The 13,194-nt window shown below is 45.6% G+C and overlaps 2 protein-coding genes across 2 annotated transcripts; one reads left to right on the top strand and one right to left on the bottom strand.

Annotated features, from left to right (window-relative positions):
* The first annotated feature begins 4,083 nt into the window (after positions 1 to 4,083).
* LOC124671541 (tRNA-dihydrouridine(20) synthase [NAD(P)+]-like) lies at positions 4,084 to 9,093 on the top strand. Its single transcript, XM_047207905.1, has 10 exons — positions 4,084 to 4,128; positions 4,532 to 4,643; positions 5,010 to 5,148; positions 5,330 to 5,438; positions 5,529 to 5,665; positions 6,073 to 6,209; positions 6,594 to 6,700; positions 6,789 to 6,916; positions 7,755 to 7,851; positions 8,602 to 9,093. The coding sequence occupies exons 1-9, from the start codon at positions 4,084 to 4,086 to the stop codon at positions 7,807 to 7,809; spliced, it is 969 nt and encodes a 322-aa protein (XP_047063861.1). The 3' UTR covers positions 7,810 to 7,851; positions 8,602 to 9,093.
* Positions 9,094 to 10,353: 1,260 nt separating this feature from the next.
* LOC124670535 (L-type lectin-domain containing receptor kinase SIT2-like) lies at positions 10,354 to 12,533 on the bottom strand. Its single transcript, XM_047207018.1, has one exon. It carries the CDS (start codon positions 12,430 to 12,432, stop codon positions 10,399 to 10,401), a length of 2,034 nt encoding a protein of 677 aa, XP_047062974.1. The 5' UTR covers positions 12,433 to 12,533; the 3' UTR covers positions 10,354 to 10,398.
* Positions 12,534 to 13,194: the final 661 nt, after the last annotated feature.

Below are 13,194 nucleotides of genomic sequence, written 5' to 3'. Positions count from 1 at the left end.
GTCGTCGCTGTCTTGGTGGACGCCATGCGTCCCGTCGGCGCCGTCGGCTCGCGCTTCTTCCACGATGCGACGTCTGCTCTTGGGATCCGGTGGCCGCAGCTGAAGGTGGCGAGCTCGGACGCTAGAAGGAGGAGAAGCATTGCCAGCAGCTGCAGGGCTCCGGTGCCGGTGTCCCTCACCATGCTAAGAGCAGAGGTGGGAGAGTGGAGAGGTAGTGGGCAGTGGGCTAGCCTCCCTGAAGAAGAGGGAGGTGCGCTCTGTACTTGGGCGTTGCGAGTATGTATGGGCGCAAGCTAGCGACCGAGCAGGGCGTTTGGGGGGAGGTAGGTGTGCGTTGTTGTGTTGTGCCGTAGGTGCTACTAATAAGATGGCCACATGCATGGGGTCACCGTTTCCGATCCTGTAGCGTGAATCGTTGGATGTGTAGTGACCCGAGAAGAGGAAGAAGATGATTGAAACTTTGAGAGAGGTGGCCGGCCGGTTGACCGTAGAAAAAACAGCAACCTAGCTAGCTAGCTAACCCCTCATGTGATGTGATGCGCAAGCTGCATGGAGCATGTGTATGGTTTAGGTTATGATATTGGTTAGGTGTGTGGTTGCAAATTTTGGATCACCGTTTGTATACATGTGTTGTGTTGGAGTGATTGCACTCGGACGCCGGACCCGGTAGTCACCATCAACGGCATCTTCAGCGGTGTGATGCATTTCAAACACCATTTGTATATATTTTAATTTGTTTGGTTTGGGTCGCAGACACTAAAACGATGGTTCGGCCCAAACACATTTTGGTCTGGCCAGTCCATTTTGATTTAATTTTACCTTATTTTTAGCACAATCTCCTCATATGTATATGAAGTAATAAAGTTCCAATCAAATTAAATTAAATAGCTTTGTCCCTTTATTACATCCAGATAAACGACATAGTTTAAATGCAATGGTGTGCAGGAAATAACTAAACATAGTTCACAATCAAACAGATAAAAAAAGATGGGATGACTACTTCACATTCTGCTCATGGTCTGCCAATTAGACGTTCGTGAATGTGGCTATCACGAAGCTCAATGTGCATATGGAGGTACTCCTCAAACGATGAAGTTACCAGACACTCCATATGCAATTACTCATCGATGAGATCACCCGGCACTCCATATGCAAGCATACAAATAGTTGCGGAACACTTCGGGTAAGAGGTGAAGCCTAGCTTACGTGTGGCATCGGGCTTGCATCTGAAGTAGGGGCCACAGTCTCTGATGCCTCGTGAATAATCAAGAAAATGTCTTTTGACATCCAGAAGCGGCTCCGGAATAGGTTTGGTGTCAAGACCAATTTTGTGGGGTGGAAGTAGTCCCGCTGGAGCCGGTAGTGGCCGGCCTCTCAATTGCGCGTTGCATTGGCCCTGCAAGGCCTCATCGAGCCCCTATGCACTTGCTTCTACCGCTCAGTGTGTTCATGGATGAGGGAGGCCGCAACAATCATGAGCTCCGAAGAGCCGTCTGACTCCTTGCCCGATGAGCTCTCAATGATAGTGTTGAAAAACTCGACCGAATTGCTGAGGTCCATCTGTGGCCAACAAGGATGCATGAATGTCAAGTCTACATGTCTCAAATTGACAAAAATGGGTATAATTACGTACCTCACAATCAGCCTCGCAATTGGCCGAACAACAGGTCATAGGCGTCAATGCCGGTGGGTGAGTTCGAGCTGACATCGGTGAACATGGTCCGAGAATGATACCGGTAAGTGCTCTCTAGGGTGTTGGCACCAATCGCAACCTTCGACGAGCTACGGCTAAAACATACGTCGCCGACAATGGCGATGGGTGAAAGGACTAGATCTCGCCTAGAGGGGGGTGAATAGGCGTTGTAAAATAATTGCGAATTTGTCTTGAAAGAATGTAGAATTAAACTAATGTTTATTATCAACTAAGTGCACCAAGAATGTAGAATTAAACTAATGTTTATTATCAACTAAGTGCACCAAGAACACATGGATTACAAGAATTATCTATGGAATATCCCTTCATATAAACTCAATGAAAAAATTAGTCCATAGAGATTGCCATTAATTACCAAAACCACACATAGGGGCAAATATACCCTTACAATCTCCTCCATTTTGGTAGTTGATGACAATCTCATGGGGAGGGTTTATATAAACAATATTTGAAACAAATATGCAACTTATGCAAGAATAAGTTCTATACGAGATGTTGTATTTGATAACACAAAGCTAGCTACTAGCCCATACCAAAACCGCTTCTACTCACACAAACTATAACTAATGCAAGAGATGTGAGTAGAACAAACATATATATAACAAAATCCCCCATAATATATGCAAGTATGATGAATTTGAATTTCATAGCATGCATTGTCAAGCATAACCTTCGGGAGAGTTTTCACTATATATTCAACCATTCAAAACAACAAACAAACATGGAATGCATGCAAGGAAAATACTCAAGCACAAACTAAACTTAAGTATAAAACCATTTCCCTTAAACCCTCTAAACTTCTCTCTCATTGTCAACAAATGACAAAATGATGAAGGACAATACAGTATGAGTTCCTCCCCAATGTATGCATTTATCATAATATGAGTGGAATCAAATGCACATATCCAATGGCGAATACATTGAGGAAACCAAACTATATCCAAGGTTGTCGAATCCAGTGCCAACAACTCTCCAGTGAGGCATTTACCGCCAATGAGCTCAGGATGATGGTTGTTAGTTTTCCGGAATTTTGATGTCGTAAAGGGTATTTTAAAATGTGGCACATGACTATCATTTTTGTTGTGCACCCACAAGTAAAATGGTGTGATGATTTATAAGTGTATGCTGCAAAGGGGTTTATCCACTGCTTTAACGTGTTTCCCTGTTGTTAGATGTGGGGCACTTTTTTTGTTGCCAATGCTGACACACCTTTTTATGTTTTATTGTAAATAAATGTGAGAAAATGACAAAATGCGCCACATTTTGAAAAGTCTTGTAAGATAACTACCAATTATGCCTTTGACACATATATACTACTCCTTCCGCCCATGAAAGGATGTCTCAACTTTGTTTAATTTGTATGTATCTACGCATTAAAACACGTCTAGATGCATCCATGTTTTTGATAAAGTTGAGACATACTTTCGTGGACGGAGGGATTACTCTTGGGGTAGGTGTGTCACGCATACCAATGATTTGGTGCTTAAAACGGTTCCTGACTATTCAGTGCCACTTATCGGGTTGACGTGGCAAATATAAACAAAGGAGAGTCTGAATCAAAAAAAATTAAGGACTTATACCAAATTTACGTATATACTCAAGGATCTTTTCAAAAATGCCAGAGAGATATGATTCCAATCTTATTCTTCATCGTTTCCACCCCCGAGCGATTCAGGGAGGAGCTTCGCATCGCATGGAGCCGCCGCTTCCCCGAGGGTCGAGTAGCGCCACACAAAAGTGGTATTTATCAGTGCTATGTGTCACACACATACCCTAGAAGTGGTATTTATATGTTAAAGAAAATAAAAAGTTGTAGCTAACACACAAGACTGCTTCAAATATGGTGGTTTTCTTTTGCCATTTTCTCACTAAAGATTTCCTGCGTACGTTGTTCTTTTGCTAAAGAGCGTGCTTAAAATTTTGCAATCTTTTTTAACAAGGTCAGCACATTCATGAAAAATTAGTGCACAGGATATTCTAGAAAATGTTGGATAAGAATGTTACATCGACTCGCACCGCGAGATTTTTTTTAATAAAAACAATTTCTGAGGGAATATAAAAACAGATGAGACGGCGGCTGCCGGCTGAATCGCTCAGCGTGGCCCATAAAAAGCATAGACTTGATCATAATCCCCCAGCCCAACCCAGATAAGAACACGGAGAATTGGGCCTTCCAGCGTCCCGACCCAGTGCGACAGGATCCGGTCTGGACTCAGAGGAGACGACGCAGCGCGCACGGAACAGCGGGGTCGCCGCCAGCGTCGCCTTTTCTTCAGTGCGGCGCTCGGACCGGAGGACCCTCGTCCTCCAGAATTTCCGGGGAGGCGCAGCAGCAGCAGCCGCCAAGACGCGGCGGCGGGAGGCAAGAGATGGAGTACCGCAACAAGCTGGTGCTCGCGCCCATGGTCCGCGCGGTAATAACACTCCAAACCCTCACACCTTGATTCACAGCAGCTGGGAGCGTAGGAATCGAGTTTCAGTTCCCGGAGGGGCCTAGAGTTTAACTTGAATCTAGCCTCGGAAGCTTTAGTGCGCGCGGGGTGAATGAGTAGCTCGTTTTCTCTGCGCGTTGCTGGGTGAGCGATTGCCATGTTAACCAAAACGGATCCTGGGATGTATCAAGTTGGGAATTAGGGTCTCTTTGTATGGTTCTTCAGTTATCTGATGCTGGATTACTGAATACATAGTACTCACCCTACACGATTCGCAGTTATTTCTAGACAATATCCTTGAATTCTTATCACACAGCTGTCTAGGATTTCCCTCTGCATCCTTGCATAGTTGTATGCTGTATCTACCTTACTATGTCAATGAATTTTGCAGGGCGCTCTGCCGCTTAGGCTATTGGCTGCTGAATATGGTGCTGATATTACATACGGAGAAGAAATAATCGATCATAAGTTTGTGCACTGTCAACGTGTAACAAATGGTACCGTAGTTCAATTTATGTTTTACAGTTTATTATGGCCTCACAACTATGTCTGCCACATCAATGGTTATGGTCTGCTCATAAACAGCGGTTTTGCATATATTATAGATTTATAGTATTGTAGATAGCTTTACTCTAGTAATGCTTCCTTTGAAGTTGGTGACTGCAAGCATTTATTTCAGATGATTCTTGGATGTTTTTTTTGTATCAAAGATAAAAGGAGCAAATTTAAGGACAACCCAATGTAAAAGTGTATAATTTAAGGACAACTAATGCCACCGAGTTTTATTTATTTGTTGCCTATGCTGTCTAAATTTGTGTGGCATGGTCTCATTCATTCTAATTATGATGTTCATCATTGGTCAGAATCTCTCGGGACTACTGATTTTGTGGAGAAAGGGACTGGTAGCGTGGTTTTTCGAACATGCCCACAAGAAAGGGACAGGGTTGTCTTCCAAATGGGCACGTCAGATGCCGTGAGAGCACTTAAAGCTGCTGAGATTGTGTAAGCCCTTATTTCTGACTTCTTTTAACAGCAAATAACTTGAAGTGCATTCTGTTATTGGGGAAAAGAAGGCCACTAACTAAATTGTTTGGTATGACCATTTGACCAAGTCATGTATTAGCTTTGTAAACATATGTTGATTTGCATCTTCTCTGTAATCATAGTTTTATATCCTCACCAGGTGTAACGACGTTGCTGCTATTGATATCAACATGGGTTGTCCAAAGGCTTTTTCTATCAGTGGAGGAATGGGTGCTGCATTACTTACCAAACCTGAGCTTATACATGACGTATGTGCCTGCATGGTCCTATTTGTTCTCTTACTTTCATATCCTGTGCTTTACTGTGCTTATTCAGGCTATCCAAATTATTCCATTTAGATTTTGACCACATTGCGGAGGAACTTGAACACACCAGTGACATGTAAAATCCGTCTTCTGAGCAAACGTGAGGACACTGTGGAGTTGGCTCGCCGGATTGAGAAAACAGGTGTTCCAGCTCTGGCTGTCCATGGAAGGTAAGCACATATATAATTGTACTCCGAGTCTTAGCTTGCTTGAAAATGCACAATTTACCATCCATACTTTTTAATGGCATCAACTAAATTTAACACACAAGATTGCAAATGCTGGCAAAAATCATATCCAGATGCACTACAATACGGTTTATTAGAATTGGTAATCTCCAAATTTATACAACTTAGATACATTGAAAGTTCCGGGACCTGCTCCAAATATTTTCCCAGTGGTTTTTTTCCCAACGTCCGAGCTTTGCATTAACTACCATACTCTGTAATTCATCCGGTTTGATTATTGCAATAATAAAATGAAATATGAGTTGGTGCATATATTATCCATTTTTCATGGGTCCTATGATCGTTTTATAAGTAATTAGTTTCATGGTTTGCCTTTAAAACAAATGCAGAACGATCAAAGACAGGCCAAAAGATCCGGCTAAGTGGGATGAGATAGCTGATGTTGTGTCGGCACTGTCAATTCCAGTTATAGCTAATGGAGATGTATTTGAGTACGAAGATTTTAAGAGAATCAAAGATGCTACAGGTTTGTATGTTTGATTCATTTTTATGCTCTTATTATTTCTTTACTTCACGGTAGAGTACATGAAAGCGAAATACATAAATGGCTGCCTGATTCACTCTCATTGCTCTTGGTTTCTTCGCTTGCCAGTTATCAGTATTGCATTTACTTTACTCCTAGCCAAAAGAAAAAAAAATCTTGTAGTGGGAATTCCATAGTGCTTTATCTTTTCAAACACCAAATGGCTATATACATCCAAGTTTATGGAAAATTAAATTATTCATTCACAAACAAGCATGCATAATTAGAGTTTCTTGAAAACCCACAGACCTCCTTGGTGAGTTGGAGTGCACCGGCATATTGGTGTTTTTAACAGTGGGTTTGTGTTTCGATTACTTGAACTACTAGGTGCCACATCTGTAATGGCTGCTAGAGGTGCCTTGTGGAATGCCTCTGTTTTCAGTGCCAAAGGAAAAATACCTTGGGAGGATTACAAAAGAGAGTATGTCAGAAAGGTATTTAATTGTTGCTCCCAGCATAGAAAGTAATTGTCATGTTTTACTTGTCGGACCGGTATCTTTACAATTTTTTTCTTTTGAGCAGACTATTTTGTGGGACAATGATGTGAAGAGCACAAAGACAACGTTGAGAGAAATAATTACGCACTATACTAACCTTGAATTTGCTGAAGGGAAAGGTGTGATAAAGTGTGGTTCATCAGCAGATGTAGCGTAAGTGAAGCCAAGTTCCCATTTGTTTCCTTTTGCAAGTCATGAGCTCATGTAACACCACATATGGATATGCATTGTCCTCCTATGTTACCCATGGATAGTACTGCCCAAATTTATGGTCTTGATCCTCTTGGAACAGACCTAATTCGCCGTCATTCATGTCATTTGATCACACAAAATTATTGCTAGATTTTGATTTAGATATACTTTCAGGTGACAATTAGTTTATATTATAACATTTTTTCAAGGGATATCAATTGCAACCTTACTGGAATATTTGGCTTCAGAGAGACAATAGTATTTTTTTAGCAAAGTTCGATCTATGGAGTATAGATGGAGAGGTTTCTTTGTACTGATAATATTGCCAGTTGAGAGTTCATCTGATATCCCCAGAGGCTTTGTCCAACTGGAGATAGATTAGTTGGTTTTATTATACTACTCCCTCCGTTCCTAGATGTAAGCCATATTGTTTTTGGCTTGAAAATTAAAGAACGCACATTGAGGAAAAATTGCATTATGTTTGGGTGGGATTAACCCTAGACAATTGACGTGAGCTAATAGAGGACTTTGCATAAGATAAGAAAACATAATCAAATCCCTAAAAATATTCTCCATACAAGTGGTGCAACGCAATACACCTTATATTCTGGATTTTTTCCAGAACACTATATTGCTCATATCTAGGAACGGAGGGAGTATGATATATTTCCAATGAATCAATAAGGAGTTGAAACCTACAAGATTTTGCAATGTTGTGTGTCTTGTAATCTTCATCATTTGTATTACATTTATTCCTTAATTGGCAACTATAAAACACTTACTCTTCTCACATTTCCAGGAGACTTTACAATGAAGAGGATTACTACAATTTTGTTGTATCAAATTGGAAATGAACAAAACAGGATTTTGCTGACATCTCATCTCATGTGACCGAGGTATCTATTTCATATAGTACATCAGTTCAAGTTAGCAATTCGTCATAAGGAGTGAATGAATGTTTTTGGTAGACCTAATGCAGTTATATAATTCCATGTTGTCATTTAAGTCTCTCCCGCAAGCTTGATAATGTGCTCAAGAAATTCATGTTTAGCAACCAGGATTTCAGAACTTATACTTTCCCAGTTTCATTTGCATGGTTTTCTTCCATTGATGTTGTAACTGCCTACTGGTATTTACCAGTATGTATGGCATATACATTGGATTTGAGTAAGTGGGATCCAATACATGACTTTAAGTTGCAACTTGCTGTGCGCGTTTGTTTGTGCGGCCGTATTTGTCCATGTGTGCTGTTGTTTCCTGGACCATGCAAACTTAGACAGTCTATAGAATATATGAAGGTGGTGTTAGATAACCTCATTTGGAGCAATACATTGAATCTTGGATCTGAACTGTCCATGTTGCTCAAATTGTTTCATTACTGACAGTAAGGCTTGCCAATAAATCGTTAAACATTAGTTTCCATGACTCATGAGCTGACATTGGGATCGTAAACCTTACCACTGTCACAAGGGACAAAACCCTTATCCCAAAAGGTGACTAGAAGTTTGGTATTTTAGCTCCAGATTTGATCAATGTCCCTTTCTCTTTATTTGGCATGCAGTGTTTCGTAAGTCCTATCGGTTCCTTAAATTATTATGGTGTTTTTTCATTCTTGTTTTTTTTTTATTTCATGTTTTTTTTGACAGCTTCTGCTTGGATCCCTGTCTCGGCTTGTGTTTTCTGGAGGGTTTTTAACGAGTTTCGGACAAATTCATCATATCACCAAACAATACGAGTTGTGCAAGTTTTGGCTTTTGCACTGCCATCTTAGTATGGAATCAAGATCAACTGAAGATGATTCCTTTTTAGGCTGGTTACAGTTTTGCAACGTGGTCTTATAGAATTGTTTGAGAAAAGATTGTTGATCTAGACTGATAGGAACTTTTAAGCATTTTGAGATGTTGTATTATTTTCTGCTAATGGCAAAAGATAGAATCCATGCTTGAAATTAATTAACACCATTTCTATAAGCTTATACTATATTTTAGCTCTCATGCTCACTCGGATCGTGGAAAGGCTGTCATGTAATTCTGGAAATCATGTAAGTTGGAAAGTTCAAGTACACCTTAATCCATATGTTTCTTAGTTGTAAGAGAATTTTTATGCCCGAACCTGTTCAAAATACTTTCATGTTTTTACCTATGGTAGTTAATATTCCCCAGTCCTATTTTTTACGTGCTTTCCCATCATGTGAGTTCATGTAATCATGGGTTATTATTTGTAATTGTATATGGCCCTGGACTAGGTTTTATTTGTTGATTTAATCCCATGCTAGTACTATATTGTGTGCTCCATAACAGTTATTGGCCTGACGATTGCTGTTGCCCTTCTCTGTACCCTCTGATAGCACCAAGGGTGGGGCTCGAAACTGCCTCTTGTGTTTCAGATTCTGGAAGCACAAAGTCCTGCATCACCCTTGACATCAGAGATACATCACATGGCATCTCTTTCGAAAGGACTTGTGATAATATATTACTGCTTTTGGTTGCCGCCTTCTAGACGCCCAAATCAATGTCATTGAGCCACATTTTCACCAAGCTTATTAGAATTTCTGGTAAACCATTACAAAAAGATGTTCAGTATAGTTCTAAACAAAAATATGTTTATACACTTGGAATGACTGTAGTATTTTTTCTTTTGAAACGAGGCAAGACTTGCCATTTTCGTGAAAAGAGAAGAACTGGTGACCGGTTTATTAACGGAAAATTGGCCAAAAAACGGTGCAAACACCCTCGCCGATCGTCGTGGACTATGACGGTCGCGAGGGCACACACCACCATCCTGGAACAAGCATAGTAAGTCCTGGATCTTGTGCAATGGGTGGTAAACTACTTTGAGCATGGCAAATAACCTAGTATTACCGTGTTTCGAAATATAAGCCTTTTCAGCTTTTGGGGACAATTCCATTCCATGTACAAGAACTGTTAGAAAAATGAGCTCTTGGAGATAAATGGTGATAAAAACCCGCAAAGTTATAATAACCTCTGATTATGCTTTCTGCTTACAAATTTGGAGAAGATCACCAACTGGTTTACATTTAGAAACTGGTAAGACTGTAATAGTTCAGGACATGTACATTGGTTTAGAACTTTACCGACAATCTCAATCTCCTTTCCTTAGTCTCTTTCCTGCACATCACTAAAATTACCTATAGCTGGCTAATTCATCAGCATTGTACATGCCTGACAAAACCGGGGAGGGCAGTTTCATATCAAAAGCCCGTCCCTTCGGGGACATCCGATAAAAAAAGAAGATCAAAAGCCCAAATCTCCATTTTGGTCAGTTATCTCTCATCTTGACATCTGCTAACTATAATGAACACGCGTGCGCATCACTTCACATTCAGATTTATCGATCCACGCTACACAAAAGACGCACCCAATTCTGAATATACACCATATAACAAGACACTACTAATTAATTAGACACGGGACAAGGGCTGCTCATCTTCCTCCGGAGAGGTCGGACATCTGAGACATGGTGCCGGCGGTGATGGAGGTCATCGGGTAGGACATGACATAGGGGTCGAAGCCCTGGTCCTGCATGAGCGCCAGCATGTTGAAGCTCTGGTACGTGGGCGACAGCTCCGGCAGCTTGAGGTCGCCGTCCAGGTACTGCGCGACCTGCCTGGTGGTGGGCCGCGCGCCGGGCAGCGGGTGCGAGCAAAGCAGGCCGAGCCTGAGCACGAGGCTGGCCTCGTGCTCCACGAAGTCGCCGCCAAGGCGCGGGTCGACGGCGGCGGTGACCTTGCCGGCGCGCCACTGGTCGAGCACCCAGTCCACCAGCACCAGGTGGTTGTCACTGGCGTCCTGCACCACGGGCTTCCGCCCGCACGCCACCTCCAGCATGAATGCCCCGAAGGCGAAGACGTCGGACGCCTTGGATGCCTTGCCGGTGTGGCCGAGCTCCGGCGCCAGGTACCCCATGGTGCCGACGACGTGCGTGGTGTGCGGGTCGGTGCCGTGGTCGTAGAGCCGGGCCAGGCCGAAGTCCCCGAGGCGGGCGTTCATGTCGGCGTCGAGCAGCACGTTGCTGGCCTTGATGTCGCGGTGCAGCACCACCTTCTCCCAGTCCTCGTGGAGGTACAGCATCCCGGAGGCGACGCCCTTGATGATCCGGAACCTCTGTCCCCAGCTCAGGACCATCTTGGTCTGGTCGTAGAGGTGCTTGTCGAGGCTGCCGTTGGGCATGTAGTCGTAGACGAGCAGGAGCTCGCCCTTGCGGCGGCAGTAGCCGAGCAGCTGCACGAGGTTGCGGTGGCGGAGGCGGCCGATGGTGACCACCTCGGCCACGAACTCCCGCATCCCCTGCCTGGACCCGTGGGCGACCTTCTTCACGGCGATCTCCGCGGACTTGGACTTGGGGAGCGAGCCGCGGTACACCCTGCCGAACCCGCCTATGCCCAGCAGCCGCGCGTCGCTGAAGCCGTCGGTGGCGTGGAAGAGGTCCTTGTAGGAGAACCTGTGCGGGCCGTACGTGGTCTCCCAGTCCTCCTTGAGCTCCGCGAACATGCGGCGCCTCCGCATGAGCACGAACGCCGCGGCGGCCGCCGCGAAGACGAGCAGCGCGGACGCGATGGGCAGCACGATCTCCAGCGTCCTGGAGCGCGGCTTGGGGAACGTGACCGGCATGGCGGGCAGCGAGGAGACGTTGAGGGGCGGGGCGGCGCCGTCCATCCTGAAGCTCCAGCCGAGCACGTAGTGGCGGCAGAAGAGGATGCCGCTGGACGACGAGAAGCCGACGTAGGCGGTGCCGTCGATGACGGAGGAGAGGTTGACGGTGGTGGAGAGCAGGGGTTTGTTTGGGCGGGGTACCTGCAGCGGCGCCATGGTGACGTTGACCTGCATGGTCTGCCCGTCGAAGTCCACCCACACCTGCATGGGCTTGCGGTCCACCAGGCTCATGTTCCTGAACGCGCCGGCGGCGCCATCGTCGTAGTAGCCGGCGTTGTCGGCGGCGACGGAGTGGAGGCCGTTGACGTCGATGCCGACGTGGTTGCCGCTCATGTCGTCGAACTCGGAGTTGAGGATGGTGTCGAACTCGACGGCGAAGAGGTGGTTGGAGGCGTTGCCGTTGTTGGCGGAGCCGACGAGGCCGAGGAACTGGCCGGGGAGCGCGGCGGTGAAGTTGGTGGTCTTGGAGACGACGAAGGCCATGCCGTGGCTGCTGAGCTGCTCGTAGGCGCCGATGATGCCGATGACGAAGGCCGTGGAGAAGGAGCGCATGGCGGCCGTGCCGTTGTGGAACTGGAGCGGGGCTGGGAAGAAGGCGTGGCCCTTGAGCTGGCTGGTGGCGTTGCTCAGCTGGAGCAGCCCGTTCGGGGTCACCGTCGCCATGCCGTCCAGGATGAGGTTCGCGCCGGTGAAGCCGTTGAAGCTGAACTGCTCGTCCGCCGACGCCGTCGGGCGGAGGCTGCCGAGGCAGAGGAAGAGGAGCAGGATAAGGAGCGGCGCCATGGTTTGGTTGGGGAGCAGCATCGGACTCTGAAGTTGATGCGCAGTGGTGAATTGAAGCGATCGCCGAGTGGCGTGGCTGGCCTCTATAGCGTCAGTGCTACTCCTCCCAGTGTCTAATTAACATATCCTGTCCATTATTTTGTGTGTGTGCGCGCGTGTGGCTGGATTAACCTTAAAAGTAGTGTGAAGTTGACCAGATGTAAGATAGATCGTGGTGGGGTGGTGAGGCCGCCGTTGAGAGCGAGAGGAGCAAAGTTAAATTCCAATTTGAGTGCATATCTCCAGCGATACGACGTAAATGAATACGAAAAATGATCGTGTGATGGGTCAGGTCACTGACACCAATTTGGTCGTCTTTGGTATAGCGACGGCACATGTGTGTACGCGTCTTCTGCCAGGCGTGATGCCGATCAGCTGACACGTCTCTTGGCCTTGTCCCTCAGCCGCTGCCCATGCTGAACAAGAACAAGGGTCAGAGGTCAGCACGGCGTCACAGCGTCAACGATTCCGGCACCCGTTTTCCGTTTCGCCACGGACAAGACCAAACCCATTTATTTCATCGTCGAGAAGGACGCGACCGGGTGCACGCAAGTCGCCGCAATAATAACTAGAGTTGGCCAACCGCCGTACCGGCGTCACGCCGGCGCCGGCGCACGCAGGCCGTGGGGCTCCTTTGCGGCGTGTTCGTGGGAACCTTCCTCACCTCACCTCGGTGGGCGCTGTGTGGGGCTTCTCCTTCACTCGTTTGACCGATCCACTGAACCCATTTTCTCCGGTGGTTGA

This window comes from Lolium rigidum, chromosome 7, assembly GCF_022539505.1.
Source record: "Lolium rigidum isolate FL_2022 chromosome 7, APGP_CSIRO_Lrig_0.1, whole genome shotgun sequence".
Classification (NCBI taxonomy): Eukaryota; Viridiplantae; Streptophyta; class Magnoliopsida; order Poales; family Poaceae; genus Lolium; species Lolium rigidum.
The sequence above is the reverse complement of the archived record's forward strand: the minus strand, read 5'-3'. Positions and strand labels throughout refer to the sequence as shown.

Coding starts and splice junctions, on each gene's coding strand:
- LOC124671541 (XM_047207905.1), top strand. CDS start 4,084: ATGGAGTACCGCAACAAGCTGGTGCTCGCGCCCATGGTCCGCGCG. Junction 5,666..6,072: donor GCTCTGGCTGTCCATGGAAG/GTAAGCACATAT, acceptor AAACAAATGCAG/AACGATCAAAGACAGGCCAA. Junction 6,701..6,788: donor AAAGAGAGTATGTCAGAAAG/GTATTTAATTGT, acceptor TCTTTTGAGCAG/ACTATTTTGTGGGACAATGA.
- LOC124670535 (XM_047207018.1), bottom strand. CDS start 12,432: ATGCTGCTCCCCAACCAAACCATGGCGCCGCTCCTTATCCTGCTCCTC.